The sequence below is a fragment of the Lampetra planeri genome, chromosome 34 (assembly GCF_965212315.1).
Source record: "Lampetra planeri chromosome 34, kcLamPlan1.2.h2, whole genome shotgun sequence".
NCBI lineage: Eukaryota > Metazoa > Chordata > Hyperoartia > Petromyzontiformes > Petromyzontidae > Lampetra > Lampetra planeri.
Genome location: NC_136140.1, coordinates 4,263,778 through 4,291,003, shown reverse-complemented (window position 1 = coordinate 4,291,003; position 27,226 = coordinate 4,263,778). Strand labels below are relative to the sequence as shown.

Genomic DNA, 27,226 nt, shown 5'->3' with positions numbered 1-27,226 from the left:
AATCATCATGAACAAATGACGTCATCGCCCAAGCAGCGCGAGGCTACGTGGACACGCTGCCTTGGTAGGAGGGTGGTGAGGGTGGAAGGAGTCTTTCGTGGAGCCACGGGGCGTCCACCACTACTCCACCCATTCGAACTCGCCCCCAAGGGTCGATCGTTGCCGATTGCTTTTTGAACGGAGGCCGCCGCCGCCGTCGTCCCAGCGACTCTTCGCGGCCTTCGCTGATCCACTCGCAAAACATGGACGCCTCGGGTCGCCACCACGGCAGCGGCGGTCGTGGAAGGAGCTCGCGGTGAGCGGGGATGGTGGTGGTTGTTGTGGTGGTGGTTTTGGTGGTGGTGGTTCGTGGTAGTTGTGGTGGTTGTGGTTGTTGTGGTGGTGGTTGTGGTGGTGGTGATTGGTGGTGGTTGTGGTTGGTTGTGGTGGTGGTGGTTGTGGTTGGTGGTGGTGGTGTTGGTGGTGGATGTGGTTGGTTGTGGTGGTGGTTGTGGTGGTGGTTGTGGGTGGTGGTGGTGATGGTTGTGGTTGGTTGTGGTAGTGGTAGTTGGTGGTAGTTGGTGGTAGTTGTGGTGGTTGTGGTGGTGCTGGTGGTTGTGGGTGGTGGTGGTGGATGTGGTTGGTGGTGGTGGTGGATGTGGTTGGTGGTGGTGGTGGATGTGGTTGGTGGTGGTGGTTGTGGTGGTGGTTGTGGTGGTGGTTGGTGGTGGTTGTGGTGGTGGTTGTGGGTGGCGGTAGCGCGCTGCGCTACGAACCCGGAGACCCCAAGTTCGATTCGTGCTCACGGCCACCGACACCAATGATTAGCGATTACCAGAACCGGTCCGTGGGCCCTTCTCCTAGGTTGACTCGGCCTCGAATGAGTACCTTGGTGCGATGTGGAGTAAAACATCGCCACTAGGGAGACAAAGGCGGTCGGGTGTGGTGCTGGTCACCCACCCCCTCGTGTACCTTGCTGGCCTTCATAGGTGCTCGCTAACAGCACTTGCCCCTACTGTCTGTTAAGGTTGTACGGGGGATCTTTGGTGGTGGTTGTTGTGGCTTATTGGTGGATCAGCCGTGTTGGTGCGATTCGTAACTTATCGATTTAACTTTTTTTTATAATCTTACCAGGTTAAGACCTTACTGCGCGATATAGCTATTTTCTTCAGAAGCGACATCACAAATGGTAGCTCAACGAAGTGGCTTATTATGCGGAAATTTACAGCAGCAGCTAAATACTTTGTAAAACGCGTGATGTTGATTCTAAATGTGGATGGAAATACCGGAGGACCCGGACACAAATCCACGCGACCACGGGGAGAGAGAGAGAGACACGCAAACTCCAAATATACAGCAGCAGGCGTCAGGATCAGGATCGAAGCCACGACCTCCTGTGTACCAGGCGAGGTAGTTAACATCTCCTAGCCACCGTGATGATGAGAGAGACACGCAAACTCCAAATATACAGCAGCAGGCGTCAGTATCAGGATCGAAGCCACGACCTCCTGTGTACCAGGCGAGGTAGTTAACATCTCATAGCCACCGTGATGATGATGAGAGAGAGACACGCACACTCCAAATATACAGCAGGCATCAGGCTCGAACCCACGACCTCCTGTATACCAGGCGAGGGGGTTAACATCTCCTAGCCACCGCAGCGCCCCACCAACGCATGGTGCATGCAATGAAACAGCGTTGATGCAATTAACACGGTACGGTCCTGATCACCCCCCCCCCTCCTGTTGATGTAATTCACACCGCTGATGCATCTAGCGCAGTTATTGTTCGCCCGTGTCGATGTAATCGATACTGTGTTGATCCACTCTTGTTGATACGCCCAGTGCCGTCAGACCTCGAAACCTACGCATGGTCTGAGCCTGAACAGTTCCTGGATCGGCAACCACCAAATACCAACGTTGACCCAACGTTTGTATATTTACTGGACCGTAACAGCTTGTGTGGAGGGTCGTACCTCGGTGTTTGTGTGTGCGTGGCAGATGCGAATTGCAGGGCAAGTCTACGGAATAAAGAACAACTCGTTCTCTGCCTTGCATCGTGGGTGCTCCCCTTGATTCTGTGTTATTGGGCTACACGCTGCGAGTTGGAGGCCTTGGTTAATGGGGAAAAAGGACTCAAAAGTCACGGTCCCACGCGCAACATGTCAATTACTTAATTGGAGCGAGGCATTCGGATTATCCCATTAGAGTACCAACACTAACGACTACGACAGCCTTAACTGTATGTGCTTATAATAGATACCGTACAGCTTAACTGTAGCTAATGCAGATGACATGCAACAACTCTGGCTTAACTGTGCAAGTCCAGTGCAGGTAAAAAACGCAGCTTGTGCAGCACGGCAACTGCTGGCTACATGCACCGGCACCCTCGGGGTTAGTTTTAGCAGCAACTACACCTTTACGGCAACTACAGGTTAAGCATGTGCGGCCCCTGAATCATCGTGACCCTGCTGGATGAGGATCTCCCAAAGATGTGGGGGTTAAATTTTGATTTTAAGGTTTCGTGACTGCAGGGATTCATATTCTTGGTTCTTTCGGTAAAGTCACGTAGAAGGGAAATAATAAAATAATAAAAATATTAAACAACTAAAATTCCCACGACGTTTCGACTGCAACACAAGCAATCATCATCAGGTGTAAAATCACACCTGATGAAATCACACCTGATGATGATTGCTTGTGTTGCAGTCGAAACGTCGTGATGATTTTTATTGTTTTATATTTATGTTATTTGATTATTTCCCTTCTACGTGACTTTACCGAAAGAACCAAGAATATGTGGGGGTTAATTGCCCATACTTGGTCACACCGGTTAGTGTTGGTTGGTGAGGACCGGATTATAAACGTGGGAGTTATGGCATACAGGACAGCATTTTTCTTCTGCCCACTACTTAGCGCCGAAGCATAACATTTGTTATACACATTGGCCGTCTATCCAAACACCATTTCAGGCTCAGGCCTGCTTAACATTCTAGAACAGGACGCAGGGTTCAGGGGCATTCCGGATCAATTGGGCATTGGCTGAAATAAAGCAACACAGTTACTGGCTTCTGGGCTACGTGGTGGGGAACGAGTGAATAATGAGAGTATTTTGGTGCGATCACTAATATCACTCCCAGAAATCTTAAATCAAATGACTCGCCTAGATTCTTCTATTTTCACAGGATTGTCAGTAGTTTTTAAGTGCATATATATTTTTCTCATTAATAGCGCTAAGCAATTTTGGTGGCAAGCCGGTGACACAAAGTGTAGGCACGTGCAGTTTCTGTGGAAGAAGCATCTTTGTTGATTGGGTTGCATGTTCCTTTTATAACACCTTCATCAGCGATCTTAAGATATCTCGAATAACACCTACAATATATGCAAATTGCATCACTGTACCATATTAACCTCCGCCATTTACACTTCCTGCACTCAACATAATCTACAGCGCCATTCTAAACCCTGGAATTTAGCCTGGATGTCCTTTACACTATTTCAATTGCCAGGTATGGAAGACCCGTACAAGCAGTAAAATATATTTACTCCCAAAACCTGACTTATTAATCCCTTTATGTATTTAAGATGTTTAATGCCACGTGTAAGGTTATGCAAGAGCAAGTAGCATGTGTAGCAAAGACACTGTCATGCCAGGTCTCTTAGAGCCAGGGCCACATTCTGCTGTTAACACCACCACCTTACAACTATGACGTATCTTGTGCCTTCCGTGGGGAAGGAGTCGCTTAGCTTCAGCCACTCTCACCCCGAACGAGCGAGAGCAGTGTTAGGCAGCATTCATCACCTTGCCAACTGGTACTCGCACAGGCGTGGACTTATTTGCTGTCCAAGCCCTTGAAGTTGACTTCATCTGACCCTAATCAATTTCTCTCTTTCTCCCACTCTTCCCTCCCATCAGTGAGCACCTGTAGGCACGATCTGACTGACGCAGCATGCAGGGGCTGACCTTGCAGCAATAAAAAGGTAGGAACTACTACCTCCTTACAGGAAGATGCAGCTTGAAAAAAAATAGCTCTTATCTTTTAGCACACACTGTGGCTGTGTGTCCTGGGTTATCTATCATGAGTTTATTAAAATTAATGACTGAAATTATGGCCAGTGATGTCACTGACATCACTTCTACACATTATAATACTTAAATGCAAATTCGTATCGTATTGATGAACACATTTAAAGCCTTTTTTTCCAATACACTTCTAACAAGGGTCTCTCCTTTTGCCGAGGGGGTTATTGGGCGATACTTAAGCATGCTGGTCAGTGCAGATTGGTCAAATCAAGGAGCCTAGACATTAAAGCATAGTACAGTGCGATAATATATTTTGCCGTACTACACTATGTTGACAATGCAGCTCCACATAATTGATGTGCTTGGCCATAATTTTACATTCGTTTTCTCATGAACTAAGCATGAAACTGACTTCATATAGACAGGGACACACAGCCCTATATACGGTATTTGTCTGAAAGTTAAGAGCTGTTTGTTTTTTGGATTTTGTCTTTTAAATTCCAACCTCTGCTTCACCAACTCTATTTACACAGCATGCCATGAACACTATCGTGTACAGCACTGTTTGTGAACCATGTCAATTTGATATTTACTTGTCTCTACTCCATTTCATGCGCGTTCCTGAAAGGCAGCCCCTGTGGTTCTGGGTCTCGTCAGAGCACCTCAACCCGGAATCTAGACAAGACCTCCTCCTCCTTGCAGCCAACCATGAGCTGGTTCAACACGTCACACCTGTCCAGCTTTGCCAAGCAGGCGCTGTCCACGGCCCAGAAATCCATCGACCGCGTGCTCGACATCAAGGAGGACGGACTCTCGTGGGACGGCGGCAACGCTCCCAACCTCCTGCTGGACGGTGAGCACAAGGGGGCACACGCACATGTGTTGTGGTCGGGTCTAATGACACAGTGGCAGCCAAGGATTAGAACGTGCTCGCTAGATGGGTGATGTTGGACACATCTGCAAGTTGCAGGGTGGGTCCTGTTCACCGCGGAATCTCGGAATGCGCAAGCGGTTCGGCGTTTAATTTATTTAGAGAGGCGTAGCGCCGTTGTTTTTAAAGACATTGGACTCACCGCAGAGAACCGTAGCGATACGACCACACTCTATGATAGCTGACGCCAAACTGTGCCACACGCCCCCCTCCCGCATGACCTTGTGGGAGCCTCGGTATGTCTTCTGACTTGAAGATTCGCCGATAAAATTACGTTATTTTAGTACATGTACGTCATCGGAATGATTTAAGTTGCCATCACTGGTCATCCTAAATGTGTTGCCGTTGGCAAATGCCTGCAACTATTGCCCTAAACATGACCCGTTACGTCATGCTCTCTCGTGTAGAGATCCTGAGCCAGTCACCTACATTTAATATATTTGATAAGGAGCAGTGTTTCCCCACGTCACTTCCTAACTGCATTACAATCAAGCGATTGGCATTTTCTCATGAGATGCGTACATTTCCATTAGGAGCTGCTGTAGAAAGTGGACTGCCATTGCATGTTGGAGAACAGCCACTGAAAGAGGTCCCTTCTGTTACCTCTTACCCCACTAGATGTTACACCGTCTCACTTGCCCCACTACAGAGGTGCTTGTCCCACTGTATTGAGACGAGAAATATCTATTCCTCAGAACTGAAATGATTCCTAATTGTAGGAAAAAAGCAAGGATAGATAATACGTTTTTGTACAGTCATGCTTACGCCATCTGAGACGTTTAACTAGAACCGTATCATCATGGGTCGGAGTCCTGACTCGAACCCATTTTCTCGGTGGTGCTGATGCAGTGTTAGCCCTCGGGGCACCCACTCGGCTGTAAAGACAACCTCTGTTAACCTCCCATTAAGTGGTACTCTCTATATTAATCCCAGAGAGATAATTGAAGTTGAGCTCTGACCTGGATGTGAAATATGTTTCCTAATGCGAGACAGGTGTTACGTCACAATGTCACCAAGCCAGCTGGCATGAACATAATATTCAATAAATATGTTGAAAAAATGTGGATGTGTGTATAATTGGCACGCGTGGAGCACTTACGATTCTGTGATGATGCAAGACGTTGCCTATTGCTCAGCTGAACTTACAGACTGGGTCGCAGACTTGTAGTGTGATGTTTTTGGCATAGTTTATTGGTCAGTCGAGTGCATTTAGTTAAGGGTTTGGTTCAATAAGTGGGTCAGGTAATAGGCTCAGACCAATCAGGTTTAACCTAGACGTAACACTTTTTATTTTCTTGATGTAATGTAATTTCCTGATTCTCCAGATTTTAAGATGAATTTCCCCCCCATGTATTTTAAAGCAGGAGTTTCATCTTATAATCTGGTTCGTGTATATATGTGGGTCCAGATTTGAATAACTTCATTAACACCAGGCCTCAAGTTTGAGATACATCTTACTCTCTGGAGAGTTGTATAATCTGGAGAATATCATAAATGTGATCCGAGTATTGCCATGTCCATGCATCTGTTCCCTTTAAGCTAGCAGTGAGAGAGGGGAGAGGGTGGATATAATTTTAAGGGAGGTATTTGTCACCTCAGCTTAACTTTCACCCTTTATTATTTAACCACAACCTGGATCCTTAATAAGTTGAGAAAAACATAATGTTAAAATTGTAAATTGTAACAAAGTAAACTCTGGTGTGGCTTAAATCCTGGAAAGTATGCACTCCACCCATAGCATAACTAAGATGAGCATGTGCAGTTTAAAGCCTGAGAAGCCTTGAATCATTTTATTTTCTTCTCTACATGCCTGAACATTTAATAGCAAAACAAACTCATCAGATTTCTCATGAACACTGCCTTACAACAGAAAAATAGAGTGCTGTCAATTTTTGTTGATAACATTATTTGCAGTTAATATTGTTCAAGTGCAAAGGTACACTGACTATTGCTGGCAACGTGATGCAATGGCTCTTATGGCGAAAATGTGAATAATAGTGATCGCAAAGAAATATCGAGCATCGTTTCCAATCTCATGGTGTCAGGATGAACATCTATTAACTCCATATGCTTTCTATGGATTAAATGTACTGATTTATATTGTCATCATGCTTTGTAGAGGCAAATGTATAAATGATTAATCATCTTATGCACCATTGACATGCATTTAAAGATAGACAGTTTATCTAATATGAAAACACCAAAGTATTTACAAACATGATAATTCCCATTCTGTATCGAGTGGCACAAAAGCCGATAGAACATGGTTAAGTATAAAAGCATGGGCTGTTTTGTATGTATGTTTGTCTGTGAGTGGGCATGAATCCTAAACCTTCGACCACATTGTCAACACCCTGTCTTCACTCCTTTAAAGGAGATCCACTCTATTTCTGAACAAAAAATTTAGTAGATAACAAATATAAAATTAAATTTTTAATCTGCTGTTATTAATCCATACAAAATAATAAGTATGTATGTTTGTTGAACTTCTTTCGCACCGTACGTAGCTACCCGTACTATAATCGGAGGTACAGGGGGAGAACAACAAACTAAACACAAAAACAGTTCTAAAGAAATTAGTTTTCAATCTAGATTCATGATGATTGATTTTTTTTCCGTCACTTTTCTGGACAGGTCCAGGGAGCGTGATTGGGTCCGGGGGCGAGGCATGGGGCAGCTCCTCCGAGTGGGGCACGGCACCGCACTCGGAGGAAGCCGACGACCTCTCCCCCGCCATCACCACGCCCGTGTCGCGCACCCTGAACGAAGACACGGACAGCTTCTTCAGCGCATTTCTCACGGGAGAGCAGGACACGTCCTCGCCCAGGCCTGGCGGCAACAGAGTGAAGGAGAATGACGGGATGCCCAGGGCTGATGAGAAAAAGTCGGAAGAGCCGAAAGCGGCGCAGAGAGGGATGCAGCTCGGGAGGAAACTTGACAGCAAGGTGCACAAGTCTGCAGCCAGCGAGCCAAGCCTGCAGCCAATGTCAGGACCGGACACTGCATCCCAAGCGAGTTCCTTGGAACGGAAGCCATCCACAGAATCGCCCTGCGAGGCAGACAGCGGCCTGCCGAGTGATGAACGCACGGATGGCTCGGAGAGCAAGAACTTTGGAGATTTACAGAGCTCGTGGCAGATGCCCGACACGGACATGAGCGTCGGTGAGCAAGGAGAAGAAGAAGACGAGGATGATACACAGCAGCAAAGTGACGAGTTGGATGGTAAAGTAGAAGACACGGACAGCTCGTCGATAAGCATGGTTCTAGCAGCTGCAGCGGAAGAATCAACGGAGATTGTAGACGAGTGCTCCTACAATACTGATGCCACGGCAGAGGAGACATCGGACGTGAAGGCACCGCTGATGGATGGTGGCAGCGAGGACCGGCAGAGCAAGACTCCGTCTCCTCCGGCAGGGCCGCTTTCTTCCGGAACGTCGAGCACGAGCGACATCGAGGTGCTGGACCATGAGAGCGTGAAGAGCGAAAACTCGGCGAGCTCACGTGCTGACCACAAGGCCGCGCTCTCCCCGCTCGTTCAGGTGCAGTCCTTCCTGCCGGCACCTGGTGACGATGACCAGCGCTTGTACGAGAGTGGCAGCTCCTCCACCGACGGCTTCGAGAGGATCGACTCGGTGAGCGTGCGCTCGCTGGACAGCCGCAGCATCAGCGAGGTCAACTCGGACGACGAGGTCGGAGGCTCGCGCTTCGCACAGACCCAACCAGCTTCTTACGACCATCAGCAGCAGGAGCGGCCGCAGCACGAGGAGCAGCAATCCGCCGTGGCAGATTGCGACCGTGTGCCATTTGAAGGCTGCGTGCCTGCTGACGAGGATGTTGTGCCGGCTGAAGGCAAGTCCAGTGAGGACGCCTTGGAAGTGTCTGGCTTCAGCCAGCACGACGTGGACAGTGTGGAGGAGATGGAGCGGAGTACCACGCCGGTGTATGAGGAACAGGCGGTCGCTTCAGACACGCAGGCCCTTGGCGAAACTCTGGACCCCACCGAACCAAAACTAGAGGGCGAGGAGGCCGCCTTGGTGATGTCCGACATACGGTTGGATTGCGACGTGGCTGGTGCTGCCCACGATGCCGCTGCAGCTGCCCTGGCGGAGGAGGCGGCGGCGGCGCCTCAGGAGCAGGCGCAGGTTGTCACGCAGAACAAGCGGACGCCCAGAGGGCTGGAACACCTCTCCCTCGGATATGAAAAAATGGAACTTCAAAAGGTTGGACAGTCACCTTTCAGTTTGGCCGTGTGTTTACCTGTGCTCAATTCACGCGGAATGTGCCCCATCTCGTCCATTTGGATAATACTTTTCGCATGGGTGACCACGCACTAAAAGGTCATCAGAAGGTCAGTGGGCCTATGCAGTGGGCAGTAGATGGCAGCGTAGCAAAATCTGTAGTTGTGTTATAATCTTCCACATCTACGCATTCCACCTTCGCCAATCGACACTGACTAGCGTGGTTTAGTGCGGTCAAATACCTTTTATGACCAGCATGGTGTGGGGGGAGGCTCTCATCTAGCAGTGGATTGACAAATGGATGTACACGAATGTGGTGTTTGGCTATGGCGAGGCAGCACAAACCCAAAACAAAACCCAAGTTGATCTTAACTGGCTTGGGTTTTTGCGGTACTAGAATAAAATCTTAATGGCAACACTTATTGAGATGTCTAAAAATACACTGCACGAGTAGTTACTCGATTTCCTCTTCAATTGCTGCAATTACCCGTGTTGTGTCTCTGGCTGACGAGTGTCATTTCTAGACATAAGTTATTTTATGTAAATACACTTGGCTTACTTTTAAGTGGCAAAAAACTGGTTCAGCTTGTTTTGGAATTACAGGTCACAGAAACCCTGTTTGCGTAATGCAGAGGGTTCTTGAAATAATGAGGGTGCATATAATGAGATTTTTTTCTGGGAAGGACCCCTGGAAATTATAAAATATTGGGATGAAGTGAAAATCGCGATCCCAAAGGTCAGATTAGGTCAACATGGGTCCCACAGACTTTAGTCACACAGACACAGAGAGTTACGAACAACCAATAGGCTTCCACAGCTTCCAAAAGCGAACATAGCACCATCAGCTTTGAGGGAATCTGTCGACCTAACAGGAGTAGTGGACTTAGATGGGTGCAATAGACTTGCATAGAATACATAGGTTAACATTGAATCCATCAACTGACAAAGGACCCAAACGCTCAATATTACCATCAGGTTGTACTTGACCAATTGGCTAACTTTGGGGGACCCATGAACATTATTCGACGAATAGACTTAGATCTTACATCTACAATACAATTTGAATATTTACCATTGACGGCATAAGGCACATATGCTTATGTCAGTCACATAAACCCCCAAGATCCTTTGTGCACGTACAGTTATTTGTCATTTCACTGCTCAATGCAGATCATGACGGGTATTTTTTAACACCATGCTTTTCCACACCGGTCGGTGGTGAAGGCAGGAGGTATTGATGCTTGGAGCATCAACGTACAATATAACGACATTGTCTGCACTGCCCTCTGCTGCTCATCATGTACACCTGTAGCAGGCTATAGCAACGCATTTGTGCTATCTATGCTTAGCTACTCAGATGAATGATGAGATTGGGCCTATTTCCGTTTATGAATGCAGGTTGAGCATCGTTCGCACCTTACGTAGCCAACCGTGCTAAGCTAATCAGAGGTGCAGATGTGGTCATATGTTGTCCATAGGCTTCAGCACCATATGCTTGGGTTAAATATATTGAGCTGGTTTAACTCTATTTATCGTGTCACTGACAGTGACATGTTACAGGAGTGGTCATCAGCACAAGGCGGCGATTAAATCTTTACCAGCAAGAGCCGTTCTTCCTTTTCGTTTGCAGATCATCGACGAGTTGACGCAGAAGCTGGAGCAGCGGGAGGGTCAACTGCTTACCGTTAGCAAAGAGAGGGCTGTGCTGGAAGAGGCGCAGGATAACCTCCAGGAGTGAGTACAGGGTCACATAACTCCTTCGCATAATACAGAGAGTCCTTCAAATAAGGATGGTGGATATGATGAGAAAAAAATAATTTGGGACGGACCTCTGAAAACCAAAAAAAAGATTGGGAAGAAATGAAACTTGCAATCCCGAAGGTCAAATTGAAAGTCGTGCGAAACGATGCTGACTTCTTGTTATTACCCGCATCTCCACGCTCCACGTGCGTGGCGCACTCAGTTTACGACTGTGTTGCAACTGCTTTATCAGTTACTTATTTATCGAGCAGTTACTGTACAGGTGTGCGTTACACAACTGGCTTGTGGGATTTTCAATTGTTTTGGTATTTATTTACTTCCAATGAATAGATTTTTTTATATGTTTAGACTATAAAAAAGTGATATAATTGAAGTAAATTGGGTAAAGTGAAGATAATGGATGAACTTGTATATTCAGGACACTATTAAGCTGAAAGCCATCCTATGAAGGCATTAAAATAGAATGTGAAAAAAACCAAATTTTTCATTTATGTTTCTGTGACGTTTGCATCAAGTCCTAAATGACTCAAGCATGTGTAGATATATTTTTTTGTTTCATCTAGTTCCCTAACCACAGCTGATTTAATTTCATTGGTTGTTGTATATCTCAGCCTCGGTGCATCAGTGCTCTTGGTCATGCCAGTTGCTGTCACGCTGTGAATTCCATCGTTGATGACTCCCCAACGCAGTTCACGTGAAACCCTCTCGGCACGAAGAACGTCGTCGAAGCCGCTGCTGGTTTAATTGCACTGATTTCTGGACCACAGCCCTGGCCATGTCAGTCACTCTCAACGACTTTGCCCGATGCGTCTCCTCTGCGTTGCCCAGCGAGCTGACCCGGCTGCGGGACGAGAGCAGCACAGTGGTGTCGCTGCGCGAGGAGTTCACGCAGCGGATCGCCGACGCCGAGAGGAAGGCTCAGGCGGCCTGCAAGGAGAGGGACGCCACCAAGAAGGTGTGGCTTCCGTAACCATAACGAACGCACGCACGCTCGCTCGCTCGCTCGTTCGCACCACTATCCTGCAGTTCACGTATTCACAGCAGCGAGTAATCTGCGCCCTGGGCACTTTGCACATTAATAACTGACTTTTGCGTCATATATGAATTTTATGTATACCATTTTTCACGGAGATCTTGCCGCGCAGCTTTAATTCTAGATTTGAAGCTTTCGTGACTGCAAGGATTATAAAGGATTTAATAAACTTGATACAGTAAATTTAGCTGTGACGGTCCCACCTGATGACGGAGACTTGTGTTGCGTCCGAAACGTCGTGATTTATAATTTTATTTCTATTATTATTTCTATAATTTGTATTATTTATTTTTACCTACGTGACTTTACCGAAAAAACATAAGAATATTAAATGTAGGCGATTGGCTCAGGATCTCTACACGAGAGAGCATGACGTAACGGGTCATGTTTAGGGCAATAGTTGCAGGCATTTGCCAACGGCAACACATTTAGGATGACCAGTGATGGCGACTTAAACCTTTCCCATTCCGATGACGTACATGTACTAAAATAACATAATTTTATCGGTAAGTCTTCAGGTCGGAAGACGTATTATTGTTTCTATTTTTTTTATTTTTTACCTACGTGACTTTACCGAAAAAACCTAAGAGTACGCTCAGCTTTAGGTTACGTAGTCCAAAGTAACAGTTTGTTATGCATACCCCATAAGTTAGTATTCACACAATTGATTTAAATTACTTATCAGTTGAAGGTAATATTTACAGCCTGAAAATTCATTTTACTCAATGTACTATAAATTTGGAGACTTTATTACGCAGGCTAAAAACTGAATATGGAGAACTGCCCTCTCTCTACCTTAGCTTTGCTCTTCAACTATAGAAGAGGTGCAGTAATTTTGCCATCATGTAACAATTTCTCAATTATAAATCATCAATAAGAAAAATATATTATTTTTCTCACCATACATGCATAAAATCACGTATTATGTTCACATTGGTATGCAATGGGTTAACCCACTGTAGCCACTAGAGGACCTACATTCACCAAATAGTTTGAAGAAATATTGAATCAAATTGTGATTTCCAATAACACACGTTCCCCGTTGTGTTGTTGTGCGCGGTAGGAACTGAAGCTGGTCAAGCAGGATCTGGCCACGCGCTTGAACTCCAACGAGACGGCAGAGCTACTGAGACAGAAGGACGAGCAGGTTAAGGGCCTTCTGGATGAAGGTGAGCAGTAGGTAAAACTATATGGGAAACATAACCGTTGAAAAAATGTCACTCCATATTGTCCTCTTAATTATCTACGTAAAGATGTACTTGTCATGTAAATACAACATATATTAATTCTGTGCGGCTAAGTTGTCAGCAGAGGGCAGTGCAGAAAATGCATTGTTGTACTGTACTATGCCCCGACATCTATGCTCCCTGCCTTTACTAACCCACACTAACTGGTGTGGTGAAGTATGGTCAAATAACGCCCACGACCCGCACAGTGTGGGGAGGCTCTAATGCAGCAGTGGGTTGACGAACGGTCTGCCCTTACACACGCATACAAACAATTCCAGTGCGAGCATACCACCGGTAACTGCATCGAGAGTCACAAAACCCACGGGTGTCTCCGGGCTTGATTCCTCGCAGGCGAGAAGCTTTCCAAGCAGCAGCTGCAGACCTCCACCATCATCAAGAAGCTGCGCGCCAAGGAGAAGGAGAACGAGGGGCTGCTGTCCAAGCACAGCCGACGCACCCGTGAGCTGGAGGGGGAGCTGCAGCAACTACAGCAGGCAAGCTGCCGCCACGCACGCGTGCCCTGTAGTGGTAGCGGTAAAGGCAGACGCAGCTCGTAACGCACACGGAGGTGGCCGAGTGGCTCAGATCAGGAGCGAGCGGCTCACGGACAGAAGTTGGCGAGTTAAAATCCTGATGGGGGGGGGGGGGGTTGAACTCAGCCCATCGTCCCTACGGGGTCGACAATATGAATACTCACCTTGTGGGGAAGTCTATTGTGGTTGTCCTATGGGAAGACTGGCCCCCCACCATAGGAAAGTGGAATTTGCACAACTGGTTCAGGGCTGTAAACAGGAGATGAGCACCACCTCTGCTCACTTGAGCAGGAAATCGTTGACTTTTTAAACTTAATTTGGCTTGTCATGTGATAGGTGGGAAAGTGATGTCCCCCTAGTGTGTGTACTTAGAGGTCTTGAAGGGATGTTGAAGATGAGCGCCGTTTGTTTTTTTGGGTTGTACCTTGAAGCTGTCCTGTGGCCTAAGCTGTGGTTGAAGATGATGCCAAGTGGCTACTGCTGTGGTTGACCTGCAGCTTGCGATGTAGATGTCAAAATTACCTTCCATTATTCAGTTAGGATCCTAACCACATTCATTACCTCTTTAGCATGGAAAACTTCAGATTATATTGGAACAGTGTTTTATATAGACATATCATTGGGTTGAAATTCAAAAACCTCAGATTTTGGAAATGGCACTGGCCAATCCTTTAAATATCCAATTCTTTAACACCCACTTTGCAATTATGAAACGGTGGTAAATCGACAGAGAAATCTTCTTAAAAAATTTAACCGGCGATTATACAAATGAACCAATGAACACTCCTATTCATCTGCCTGATATTGCTGAAAATGAAACTTTGCGTGGTTCTGGCCGATGTATTCGACGGCTCAATGGATCGCCGTCGTGCCGCCACCCAACGTTTGCGTTGAGCGCCGCGTTGGCGTTGTCCCCACGCGTGGGGGGGGCCCGCAGGTGCTGGACGGCAAGGAGGAGGTTGAGAAGCAGCACAGGGACAACATCAGGAAGCTGAACGCGGTGGTGGAGCGGCAGGAAAAGGAGACGGCGCGCCTGCAGGCCGAGCTGCTTGCGCTGCAGGAGAACAACCGCACGCTCCAGGCTGCTTACGACAACGCCTACAAGTGGGGGACACGCGGCCTGCGGCACTAACATGGCTCGCTCACGGCCCTAACGTGACTCACTCGCCCCTCGAAATGGGTTCACTCGCTCTGCTAAATTGTTTTTACGCTCGGCTCCGTGTCTTGAGAATGAGCACGCGTTCACAAATTGGCGAAAAGCATTCCTCGCGAATGGATTATGGTATCGCTTTCGGAGGTGCGTTTGTCTTGGGAATTATTTGATCAGCGGTGTGTAGAAGCCGCGTCCAGCAGTGCGTTGACCATTGTTGATGAGATGACCATTGTCTTTTTGGATCTGGTTTGTGTAATAAATTTGACCGGTTTTCAATAGGAAAACTCCCCAACACCAACACAACTTGAGCCTACAAGGTTTGATTCAAATTGGGGTTTTATCTTCTGAATGAATAATGTGGGACGTATTTTTGATATGCATTTGTATATCAATATCAACATGAGAACAGGGCTATGTCAGCAGACGAGAGTGCAGAAAAATGGACTGTTGTGCTGTATTATTGTCCACCACGCTGGTCACCGTGGGGACATTAAGTCAAATAACCTCCAATGACCCACACGACGTGGAGAGGTCCTTCGCAAGCGGTGGTTTATCACAAAGGCCGTGAACGTACACGTGCGTGAGTACGTTGTGCAGAGTCGCCATGCGTTGGCACTAAGCGTGCGCTGAGCACAATACGATTCGACGATCCTTCACGAAAATTGATGCTGCCCCGTTGTCTTTCGTCGCGTCGGCAAAGTCCGCGTCTTTATTTTTTGTATCCGCGCCGTAGGGAGCTGACAGAGCTGCACCGCGCCAATGCGTCGCGCGAAAGCGAAGCCCAGGAGGCCGTGCTGAGCCGCGAGGTGCAGGCGCACGAGCAGATGCGCCTCGCCCTCGAGCAGCAGCAGGAGGAGGCCATCCAGCAACACGAGGCGCTGTCCATGCAGGCAAGGGCGCCAATCAGAGCACCGTGGCGGTGATCGTGGCTGTGGTTATTATGAACCTGGTGGATGTAGCATAAAGGGGGCTTGTAGTACGAGATCTTTTTTTATTTAGACGGCACTAAGCCAGACATGCAAGTTCATTTGAAACTTGAACTGCTTTTTGTGTTTAGTTTGTTGTCCTTCCCCATGGTCGGCTACGTAGGGTGCGAAAGAAGTTCAACATACACGCATGTGATGTCATAGCCACTTTGTAATTGCTACAGATAATTAATGCATTAAATAATAACATGCATTGTGGAGATAAGCGCACCCCGGAGCTTAAATTAGTTGGTGAAGACTGATTCGCAGTCACTGCATGCTGAGAATAGAATTCATGTTTAATACTGAGAACATTTAGCTCAGAGGAAGATTGCACCCAAAACACTAAGTAGGTCTTGTATATACAAACCTAAGGCATATGCTGCCCAGCAAATGTTTGAAGCTTACTTAATAAGATGTCAAAATACAACCATTATAGCTCTCTAGTGATGTCACTAACATCACTCACCATCTATGAAATCACACCATTAGAGTACATTATCGCAACACAGTTAACTGATTTCTCTATTTACATTCAAATTTATGTCAGACAACCCGGGGCACACAGGCTAGGTATTAGATGCGTAACGGTTAAAACGTTCCTTATTTAATATCGATCTTTAAGCTCATGATGCATGGATAGAATTGCATTTCTACGAATCGTGTTTCCCCGAGTGATCCTTTAATATGCAATGTAAGTAAAGGGTTCACAAGCGGCCACTAGTGACTGCTACATTCACCGCAGTAGTATAAAAGAATCGGATCTTGAATCTAATTGGACCCTGAATCACTGAATCACGACATATCATCAATTGATTTGCCGTGGGTGGGGCATAGTTACATGACAAGACATGCCCTTTGTCCTTTAACAAAGTAGTCTTGACCAGCATATCTTGATCAGCATAGGTGTGTCGCGATCGTAATCCTCGGTGCACTTTCACTGAACTCCACTGATTACCAGTTTTAATGCAACGCCTGTGGCTCCCGTGGCATGTGCAGGTGACGGACTTGAGACTGGCCCTGCAGAGAGCAGAACAACAGCAGGCGAGAAAAGAAGACTACTTCAGACAGGAGCTCAGCGAGATGCAACAGGTGAGCACTAACCTGAGGAAGGGGAAGAAAACCGGTCGGGAAGAACTTGGAAAGCAGCTGGCAGCAAAAGGCACTTGTTGCTCGTTAAATTAAGTGACGAATAAATGTGCAAAGCCGAATGCGAAATGGATCTGCGCAAGTGTTGATATGGCTTTTTTTCCCAAAGCCGAGGCTTCTGCACATAGGGCCGTGTTGTTCGAGCGAGACCGTGGGGAGTTGCAAGGGAATGATCCACGCTTGCCGCAGGATCACTTGGGTATCAATGTTTGCCTCGGCTTTCTCATTGCTGGACACTAGCTGTGTACTCTTCATTGTTCATCTTAATGGGTCAGCTGCTCGTGTGCGATTTGTTAAGGCCACCAAAGGTCAAGTTTCATGCTTGGGTTTGTATAAATGGCCATAAGCCATTAATGCAGCATGAGTTCTATACAAACGTAAGCAAAGTTACGTAATTAAAAGTCATGGGTATTTTTTACGAATATTATGAATAATAATTCATTTATCTGATGAGCCTCACTGAGTCTCTTTTGGAATGTTTGTTCAACTCCCATTGATTTTCTCAAGGCACTCTATAAAGTTCTGCATAAATACGTCATTGACCCACTGTTGTTGCCCTGTTGACATATCCTGGCCATGTCACAGCCTCGTGCTTTTAGAAGTTTGATAAATCTATGTACACCACCAACCCTAGCCTCCAAAGTGGTGGATAATTATAGGCCTTAACCACCACATCTGGCGGTTTGTTTAAACAATTGGGGCTTTTTTGCAAATCAAAGCCTTGAAGGCTTTTCTATGTGAAGGCCTGTCCACGCCATGCAGGTTATTGGGATAATTTGAACATTCTTCACCATAGTGGCCAGTGGAGGTTCTGAAGGCAGAGAGCATATACATGGGGTTGTAGAAGTATAGTCCAACAATAGAATATTCTGGTTGTGTATGGTGGTCACCAATCCAAGCACCATTATCTCACTTCTGCTTAGCTTCTGAGATTTGATGATATCAGGCTCATTCCGGACCGTGATTGGATCATAGGTAGTTCTACACTTCGGTGAATAATTTAAATGCTCACTTTCATTAACTCGTTTTCACCATTCCAGCCATCACGTGTGCAATGAGTTGAACGTGAACAATCAACCTTGCATCGAAGGCTTTGCTTTGCCGCATGATTTGAAAACCCAGGCACGATTTATAAACCCTTGTTGTTTTGTAAAAAAAACCCGTGTGTTATTGTCAACCTGCTTGTGCGAACAGAGGCTGCAGGAGGCGGAGGGCCGCAACCAGGAGCTGAGCCACGGCGTCTCGACCGCCACGCGCCCGCTTCTGCGGCAGATCGAGAATCTGCAGGGCACGCTGAGCGCGCAGTCGGCCTCCTGGGAGAAGCTCGAGAGGAGCTTGTCTGACCGATTGGGTGAGCTTCTTGCCAAGGCACCACGCCACACGTCGGTTTTGTCAGTGCTGGTGCATTACTCCATGTCGCCCCTGTGCCTTGTGTCTTCCACCCGTGCTGGCGTTATTGTTTAGCTTAAATGTTAAGTCTTCTTTCACACTGATTTCAAATGCTTATCACACAGTCTGTAATGCACAGCTGGAGTTGTTCGTTTTTATTGGATTGCTTTTTTATAGGTAACAGATTTAATTTTAGTTTGGATATACCTGGCTGGAAAGGTAGTGGTGGAGCACCTGATTTGGCTTAATATGCAGAGAATTATGAAAAATATAATAAGCAATGTATTAGTTCTTCAGCCTGTTAGCTTGCCAGACTTGTTTAATATCCTCAGATCAGGATAGACATCCTTCGCTCACCTCAAGGTTACTCTCACATATCCTGGATCTATAAATTCACCAATGACTCTCCTGCTCCTGTCAGTGAGACTTGAGATGAGGCCAGACGCATAGCACATTGTTGATTCACTCAACTGACCCCAGCTGTTCAAGCAAATTGACTCAATTGATTTAATGAAACCAACTCTGGGTTGGTCTTGACATTCTGGGACAGATTAACAGAAGTTTGTTTAACACTGCATTGGTTGATTGTGCTGTGTAGCTCTGCAATGTGTTTTCTGTGTTGTACTGTGCATTGGCATGCTGTCCAGCGTTTTACTCTACGTGCTGGAAGTTTCAGTTCTTTGGGAGCTTCTCCCAGCACGTGGGGCGAAACATTGGAATTACAGAACAACGTGCGGCACTTCCTGAAATCACATTTGAGATGAGGTCATACACGCCGCGCGATCTATGCTCACCTCCACCCTCATCGCGGGGTGCCGCCTATTAGGGAGTCACATGGTGTGGGGGATTGCGTCATTGCGTTGTAGCACGATGTCATGGCATAGCATGACGTCATTTCTCTTTGGGCAAGACTTTTGAACTTGGCTTTTGAACATGTCTGCTGATCTCAGCCACGAGTCTGCTGTCATTATTCATTGACTCTAGAACACCACCTTCTCCTGCGCATGCGCTGTGTGTGTGTCTGCGTGCAGCCGAGTCTCAGATGCAGCAGGCGACGGCCGTGCAGCGCGAGCGCGCCGCCCAGGAGTCGCTCATGCAGCAGAGCGCGCAGCTGTCGGCGCTGGAGTCGCAGAGCGCCATCCTCCGGCAGGAGCGCGGCCGCCTGCACGGGCAGCTGGACATGGAGAAGCAGCGGCAACATGAGTTGCAGGAGCAGCAGTCGAGGTGCAGCCGGAGCTCCGTAGCCCCCCCCACACACAGCCCATGCTTGCATCCATGCAAGTCAAATATATTTGTGTCCCAAGAGGTGGCCCGGCTGGCTCGGAGGTCAAAGCTTAGCTGTTGGCTCTGCTGAAATCCTGGGTTTTAAATCAAAGCAAGCCAGCTGTGAGTAAACTGGGTTTGAAAGTGAAACGTTCAAGATATCTGAATGGACACTTCATATCGTGAAATAATGCACAGTTGGCATAAAATAGTGGAAAAATAAAAACATGTTAAATAGTAAAACTTGTTAAAAGATATTTGTCACAAGTCACAGACAAGTAAGCGGAATTCACAAGTGAGCTGTCCCTAGGCACATTGTTTGCAGCAAGGTAATGTGTGGGTGATTATCTACTTACTCATCTGCTGCCCACCGTAGAAGACAACACCGAATGAGAGAAGCTCTACTCCGGCAGTGGCATGAGCACCGTGTATGGCTAAGTACCTTTGTATAAAGTGAAACGTGAAGTGGCAAGAAATGCTGGTCTCTTCTGTATTGCTATTGCAGAAGCTTGGTGGAACTGGAGACGCTGCGGGAAGAGCACCTGAAGACCTTGGAGGAAGCCAGAAAAGACAAGGTACAACACGTGTGTGCATCACATACAATGCCAAAATTGCTGATGGCTCCATAATCTTTTTCTCTGTTACGAATTGGGCTCCATTGTCATGCTAAAATGAACAGGGATCCTGCACATTTACGCACGTGTTCACGGCAGGCGTTTTTTAATACCGTGCAGTGCTGTGAGTAGTCTGTGGGTCTCTACTGTGTGAGTAGTCTGTGGGTCTCTACTGTGTGAGTAGTCTGTGGGTTTCTACTGTGTGAGTAGTCTGTGGGTCTCTGTGTGTGAGTAGTCTGTGGGTCTCTACTGTGTGAGTAGTCTACGGGTCTCTACTGTGTGAGTAGTCTGTGGGTCTCTACTGTGTGAGTAGTCTGTGGGTCTCTACTGTGTGAGTAGTCTGTGGGTCTCTACTGTGTGAGTAGTCTGTGGGTCTCTGAGTATATAGTAGTGTAGTGTATAGTAGTGTAGTGTATAGTAGTGTAGTGTATAGTCTAGTGTATAGTGAAGTGTACTGTTATTAAACAGAGGGCCTTGAATGCTCAATCGCTGAACCCACAGACGCTGTTGCTGAGCCAGCTGGAGGTAGAGCGAGCGAAGGTGGACGCGGAAAAGAAGAGGGCGCTGATCGCTCAGGAAGCCCTCAAGGAGAAGGTGCGTCTCAAACCACCATGCTGCCTGGCAATATGAAAGGAAGGCACAAGGGAGAAAACAAATGTCTTGTATGTGTGTATGTTGAACCTCTTTCACACCGTACGTAGCCAACCATGCTAATCAGAGATGCGATTGTAGAATTGTACCTAGGCTGTGTTCCAGGCTGTTTGAAAGAAGTTACTTTCATGATTGATAATAATACAGACTCTCTAATAATGGTCAGATGTGCTACCATAGTGTGCACTCTAGTGATGTCATGCCGATGAACAAATGACAGTGACTTAGCAGTGCGGTAACTATTATCCTTCATGGAAACCCAGTGGCTGTGACCACTAGTCAAAGCATTATCCTCCTGTGTGCAGATATGGCTTAGCAGAAGACGCAACCTTAAGCACAGCGAGCTGTTCTATTTTTTGTTGCCAAATCATCATCGATCCAGGTTTTTAAATGTGCTCTTAGAAATAAAGCAATAACAAGTGTGATGTCACCTCTGCCATTGTACCTGACTGAGCCAAGCAATGAGCACAGCGAGCATGATTCTGAAGTCTGCCACCAGAAACTAACTTCTATTGATCGTGTTTCTCGCCATGATCGATGCATTTAATTGTCGACGGCATGCCGCCTATTAAATGAAGTCCTCTATGTTGTCATGCCCTTGGGACATCACACTAGAGGGTGCCATGGAAGTGCTCCTAAAAGTCAACGTGACCTTGAATTATTTTTTCTTCATTCACGGATGCTTCAAATTCACGGTCGGCATTCCAGGACACACGCAGTTTTGGTACATGTCTACAAAATAGCAACTTGTGTTTTAGCTTGCATTTTTTTTTTCAACGTTTGCAATCACTGTTATGAGTCTGATTTGACCCACGTGTCTGCTATTGTGTGTCATGAGTGCAGGAACGAAAAGGGTCACGGGCACAGTCTCTGGAAGGGATTTCAGTTGTGTTAAGTCACTCAAGCTCCAGCTCAGTCGGCCTCAACGAGAGTGTCAGTGGAACGTCGGCCAGTGCTGTAACGCAGGTTCGTTTGGCACTTGCCAAAGACCACACGAGTGTGTTTGTGAATTAAAATATTTCAATTTAAAATCGTGGGGAGCGGTAGTGTAGTGGTTAGCGCCACTGCGCTACGAACATGGCATCCCGAGTTTGATTCCCGCTCGCAGCCAACACCGGTGACAATCTGAATCGGTCCTGGGCTTCCCCTAGGTCGACTCAGCCTCAAAAGAGTACCTGGTGCGGTGTGTAAAATCATTGCCACTGGGGAGACAACGGCAGTCAGGTGTGGTGCTGGCTACCCACTCCCTTGTGTATCGTGCCGGCCTCCATAGATGGAGGAGGAAAGTAATCTTGAAGAGTGGAAGACATTGTAAGGAGGCCTTGAACCAGCAGTGGGATTGTTAAAAACTTACAGATAGAAATATAATTACTCTGGTGTCTATGTGCAAACATTGAATAAGTAGTTTAACACTGTAGGCTTTCGCGACCAATATCCATAATAAAGGTTTTTTTGGGTTAGATCGCGTAAATTTCACCTGCCACCACCCAACATGATTGTAATGATTGTAAATGTTGTGGATTTGATCTCCAACACACCGGTGTGCTGTACTAGTAACGAATTGGCACGTTCTGTTTACGTGACAAACCTTACTAATTGGCTGTGTCGGGTGGTGGCGGGTTTAACGACACATTTATATGGACGTGCTTTAACCCAAAAAACCTTTATTATGGATTAAATAAGTACATTGCCAGACACCTTGTGCACCATGGCATATATCTGTATACATCTGACTAATTCAAATCATTGGTCCCACTGTATTCACACGTAACTATGCGTACATGCGGACCTGCCTCTGTCAACGCAGGAGGAATCGATCGAGCAGGCGCTGATGGGTCCTGGAAACGTGTACGAAGCGCTGCGACTGAACGCTGGCTCCAGCGTCATCGAGAGCCTGCAGTCGCAACTCAAGCAGCGCGAAGGGGAGATCGCACAGCTCCAGGTAAAGGCTTGTGCCCTGGCCAGAACATCGGCTGGGAAACAACCCAATCAGTTGCACGTTGGCCAAGATACACGCACAGATTGCATGCTGATATCATGACCATCGACGAACGTACTTTGTAAGAGCGCCCGCCGCACTGCATTATATATATCTACGTTGAACATTTTGATTTAAAGCTTTCGTGACTGCAGGGATTCATATTCTTGGTTCTTTCGGTAAAGTCACGTAGAAGGGAAATAATAAAATAATAAAAATATTAAACAATCAAAATTCTCACGACGTTTCGACTTTACCGAAAGAACCAATAATATGTTGAACATCTTTCACACCGTACGTAGCCAACCATGATAATTGGAGGTGCGTGGTTGGACACCAAACTTAAACACAAAAACCATTTCTAAAGAAGTGAGTTTTCAATCTATATTTGAAAGTGCATAGCCTCTAGTGGCTTCCTAATGATGGAAGGAAGAGCTTTTGAGATGGCCGTAGAAGCGCGCATCTGAAAGCGCACGATGCGGTGTCCGTCTTTGTTCAATGGCTATCGAAAATCTGTCGCGAGGATGACCGGATTTCGCGTGATGGTTTATGCTACTTGCGCAAGATCAGCCAGGTATTGTGGCTGCCGCAGCACTACCCCCTCCTCCCCACCCCGTTGAGAGACGAAGTGTGCGTGTCGTGCTGCCAGACGGAGATCGGCAAGCTGGAGCGCACGCGCATGCTAATGACGGAGGAGCTCGTGAAGCTGAGCACGCAGAATGAGGAGCTGCAGGAGAGCACGGAAGAGGTGCCCAAGTTGAAGGGTCAGCTGAAGGTGAGCGTCGGTCAGCATCGTCGTCGCCACCCCCGGTTGTCTCCCTGCAGTGCGCACACGCGTACGCGCAACCGCGTGTCCTGCAGCTGAAGGAGCCGCTCGTGTAAGGCAGGAGAGAGCGGAAACCCTTTCTTTACTTAGGGCCAACCAGGATTTTTAAATACATTTGATGGGCCACATTAACACCACACCTGATGGGCCACGTTAAGAACAACGCAAGTGACTGAGCGCTTGAAAATTGGAAGAAATGTTTTTTTCCAGGTCAAAAATATTCCGCCCTTCATCTCGCAGCATATCTTGCACGATGAAAAAGGGCGATTGCCCGAAACGTCACTTATTCTTTATTTTTCGTTTTAAGGCAGTGACATTTACAAAGTGATGCTCATTTTTAGTTTTTTTACTTCTGGGATGACACGCCGAGTCGAAGATTACAAGCGGCTTCAAAACCAATGTGCCGTTAATTTGGCTTTCTACTTGCAATGTAATGATTGACCCCTGCCCTCGCCTCTACACTAGAGTCGTAATTTCATTGAGGAATCAATTTTACTGGTCACGTTTGTGCACTTTTGTTCTCGACATTGGATGAAACGTATCGGTAAGCATACCCTCCGCATACAATTTCCATAATAAAAAAATCTTATATGCATGATTTATTGCATGTGTCATGAGCGCAAGAGTCGATTTTACCATCGTGAAAAACCGAGTTTCACCTGGATATTTTTTTCATATTATTTTATTGGCTGACCTAATGTCCATCATTAGAGTGCTACATGTGACCACGTGGTCACACTCGGTTATTTTGGGTCCATCTAGATCGATCGTACATGCCTACTCCATACATTTCACTATTAATCGGTATCACTTCTGTGAGTGAGTGAGCGAGCAGATAGAAAAATTGTCTGGTGGCTTGTTTTGTCGCTCGTGCGCATGCTCAGGACCTGGAGCAGCGGTACAACACGATGCTGCAGATGTATGGCGAGAAGGCGGAGGAGGCCGAAGAGCTTCGTCTGGACCTGCAGGACATCAAGAACATGTACAAGGCTCAGATTGAGGAGCTGCTACGACAGAGACCCACATAGTGCAGGACAAATCTTGCTGCCGCACACTGGGACATGTCAGCCTCCTCAACTCCGCCTGCCCTTACTCCCCATCCCATGATGCCTCTTTCTTGGGTGGCTGTGGGATGAAGATGTCCAAAAATACATTTTTGGAACTTCACCCAAGAGTGACGCGAAACTATACTAATTATTTGTTGCGGTCATCAAAGTGACCGCTAACCAGTTATGGATCGTACCATGTTGAGTTTGCCATTTTAAGTCCAGCCTTCCTCGACAACCCAGATAATTTTTTTGTCAAATTCCTTCCCAATGAATGTTTTGTTGTTGTTAATACTGTAGGATGGTATCAATCTGTTGTCAGTACATCACCACCAGCCCTACTATTTGCGCATCTCCTAGTCACAGCTGAATGTATCATCTCAATACGAAACTGTGGCTCAAGATCCCCATCTGGAGGTTCTTTGCTGGGAGTTCAGTCCTGGCATGCAGTGTGATGTCTGCTTTCTCATCGCCGCCATTCATGCCAGATGCCTCTACAAACAGCACGAGTGAAAATTTGCTCTACGGCGCGGTAATGCTCGTAGATCCATTGAAATTTAAGATCACAGCATTTCTGCAAAACTCTGAGGCACCCCCAGGGGCATCTGTTGTATTGTTTTGTCATTAACCCATCATGCAGGCCTGGATTAAGAACTGTATATTCCATTCTCTTTGGTTCTTTCGGTAAAGTCACGCAGGTATCAAATAAATAAATAAATAGAGAAACATTGCCTAATCAAAAAATGTATTAAATCACGACGTTTTGGAAGCAACACAAGCTTCCGTCATCAGGTGAGAAAACCACAGCAAGAAATACATTACTGTAGTGGATAATAAGCTTGTGTTACTTCCGAAACGTCGTGATTTAATTACTTTTGTTTATTATTTAGAATTAAAAACATTTTTATTTTATTTTATACCTGCGTGACTTTACCGAAAGAACCAAAGCGTATGGAACATTGCAGTCACGAAAACTTAAGATCTAACCTGTATATTCCATTGTTTGAACACAAGTACAAGAAGGCGGTGTGTGAGAAACGCTTATCCCACAATAACATTCCGTTTGCAACAGGGTGCAGGGCACAGTATTTTTTCCCACCAGCGTTCACGGTTAAAGGAAGCTTATGCCAAGAGTCTCTCCCATGGTGTGAAATCTGTGGTGTCACTCACGTCATCGCAAGAAGCCGCAGACCTATTTGCATCCGATCGCTGTGGTACAGTCATTCAGTGCTCCAGCAGACATCATCTTAAGCTGTGACTGAAGCCCGATTTTTGGAAGCCTTTTCACTCTTTTACATCCTTTTCACAAAGCGGTCGGTGATGTGCTCCATTATCACGTCTGCACAGACACTTTTGTTTTATGTTCTGCTGGCACGTCCATCGTTTGTATGTGACCAGATAATTTTTGTTGCTGTCATGGTGATGTAGATTTATTATTGATGCATTAAAGCGTTAGGTATTTTTTATTAGCCCCCCCCCCCTCGTAAATGCTAAGCTGGTGAATGGGTTATGTTTTTAACTGTCATTGCACTTTTACGGAGAAGTTGATCTTTTCAAAAGAGATCATGATGGCGCGATTAATTCTATAGCAAGGTTTCGCCGAGTGTTTCGCACGTTGTGTGTGGAACTCAAGCATATACAAGCGTCTGCTATGTATTAGGGTGTTTGGCCATGGCTGTAATATTCTAGACGATTCTGCGGTGCATCCAGTCCAAGTGGAATTTTTGGAGTGCCAAGGTCTTGTGTGGTCGTTTGGCATTAAAATGCATTTCTCGATCCACGATTTTACGTTTGACTTCAGAAGTGACTGTGTACGGTACTGTACATAAGAGTGTGTGTATGTATGTGTATATATAAAATCTTGTTAACATTTACAGTTGCATGTCGTGGTTAATTTGCCATTAATAAACAAGGTCTCCTGTCCAATCCTGACAATATACAGTATCTAAACAAGTTATTTTGTGGACAATGTTCTTAAATGAGCATTGTCTATAGCTAAATACACGTGCACACACACTTGTGAATTACGTGAGCTACATCTGACCTTAGCACTCCACAAAGCCCATTTAAGATGGAGGGTCCTGGGGTAGACTTTGTTGATTCAAACTTAACATAGCCTTGATTTATCACGATATACACGCAATATTAACCATGTATGCAATTAGTTGAAGGATACGGTATATGAAAGGAAACTCACGAATGAACGTTGGTTATTTATGGGGATAAGCAGTTGAATAAAATTCTTCAACTTGTGCTCGGCTCATTGAACCTTGTATCAAAGCTGTGTATTGTAAGCACTTGTATCGTACTTACAGCACTGGTGTGTGTGTGGCTAAATGTTTTGGACTTGTGAGCAAGTGAACTTTCTTAACTTGACGCAGTGATCGATCGTTAATGTCGTGGGGAATGTAACATAGCTAAGCAGACAATATTACCCTTTACCTCCCCGTCATGTTTTTTTTTAC

General features: G+C 46.3%; 1 protein-coding gene across 3 annotated transcripts; it reads left to right on the top strand.

Annotated features, from left to right (window-relative positions):
- On the top strand, window positions 1-27,014 carry TMF1 (TATA element modulatory factor 1). Of its 3 annotated transcripts, none has more exons than XM_078610537.1 (19): window positions 1-295; window positions 3,895-3,959; window positions 4,635-4,855; window positions 7,568-9,153; window positions 10,802-10,905; window positions 11,761-11,887; window positions 13,029-13,134; window positions 13,546-13,688; window positions 14,665-14,831; window positions 15,614-15,770; window positions 16,845-16,937; window positions 18,189-18,345; window positions 19,415-19,607; window positions 20,152-20,221; window positions 20,762-20,854; window positions 21,755-21,877; window positions 22,719-22,853; window positions 23,539-23,664; window positions 24,600-27,014. In XM_078610537.1, exons 3-19 carry the CDS (start codon window positions 4,711-4,713, stop codon window positions 24,741-24,743), a joined length of 3,669 nt encoding a protein of 1,222 aa, XP_078466663.1. In that variant the 5' UTR covers window positions 1-295; window positions 3,895-3,959; window positions 4,635-4,710; the 3' UTR covers window positions 24,744-27,014. The 3 variants fall into 3 exon arrangements, with proteins under 3 accessions (XP_078466663.1, XP_078466662.1, XP_078466661.1); XM_078610536.1 differs by having other exon boundaries at window positions 4,631-4,855; XM_078610535.1 differs by lacking the exon at window positions 3,895-3,959.
- Window positions 27,015-27,226: the final 212 nt, after the last annotated feature.

What these genes read in the sequence shown, in the direction of transcription:
- TMF1 (XM_078610535.1), top strand. Translation starts at nt 243, where the DNA reads ATGGACGCCTCGGGTCGCCACCACGGCAGCGGCGGTCGTGGAAGGAGC. An exon ending in GCGCAGGATAACCTCCAGGA is followed by an intron (nt 10,906 to 11,760) that starts GTGAGTACAGGG and finishes TGCGTTGCCCAG; the next exon opens with CGAGCTGACCCGGCTGCGGG. An exon ending in CGGCCAGTGCTGTAACGCAG is followed by an intron (nt 21,878 to 22,718) that starts GTTCGTTTGGCA and finishes CTGTCAACGCAG; the next exon opens with GAGGAATCGATCGAGCAGGC.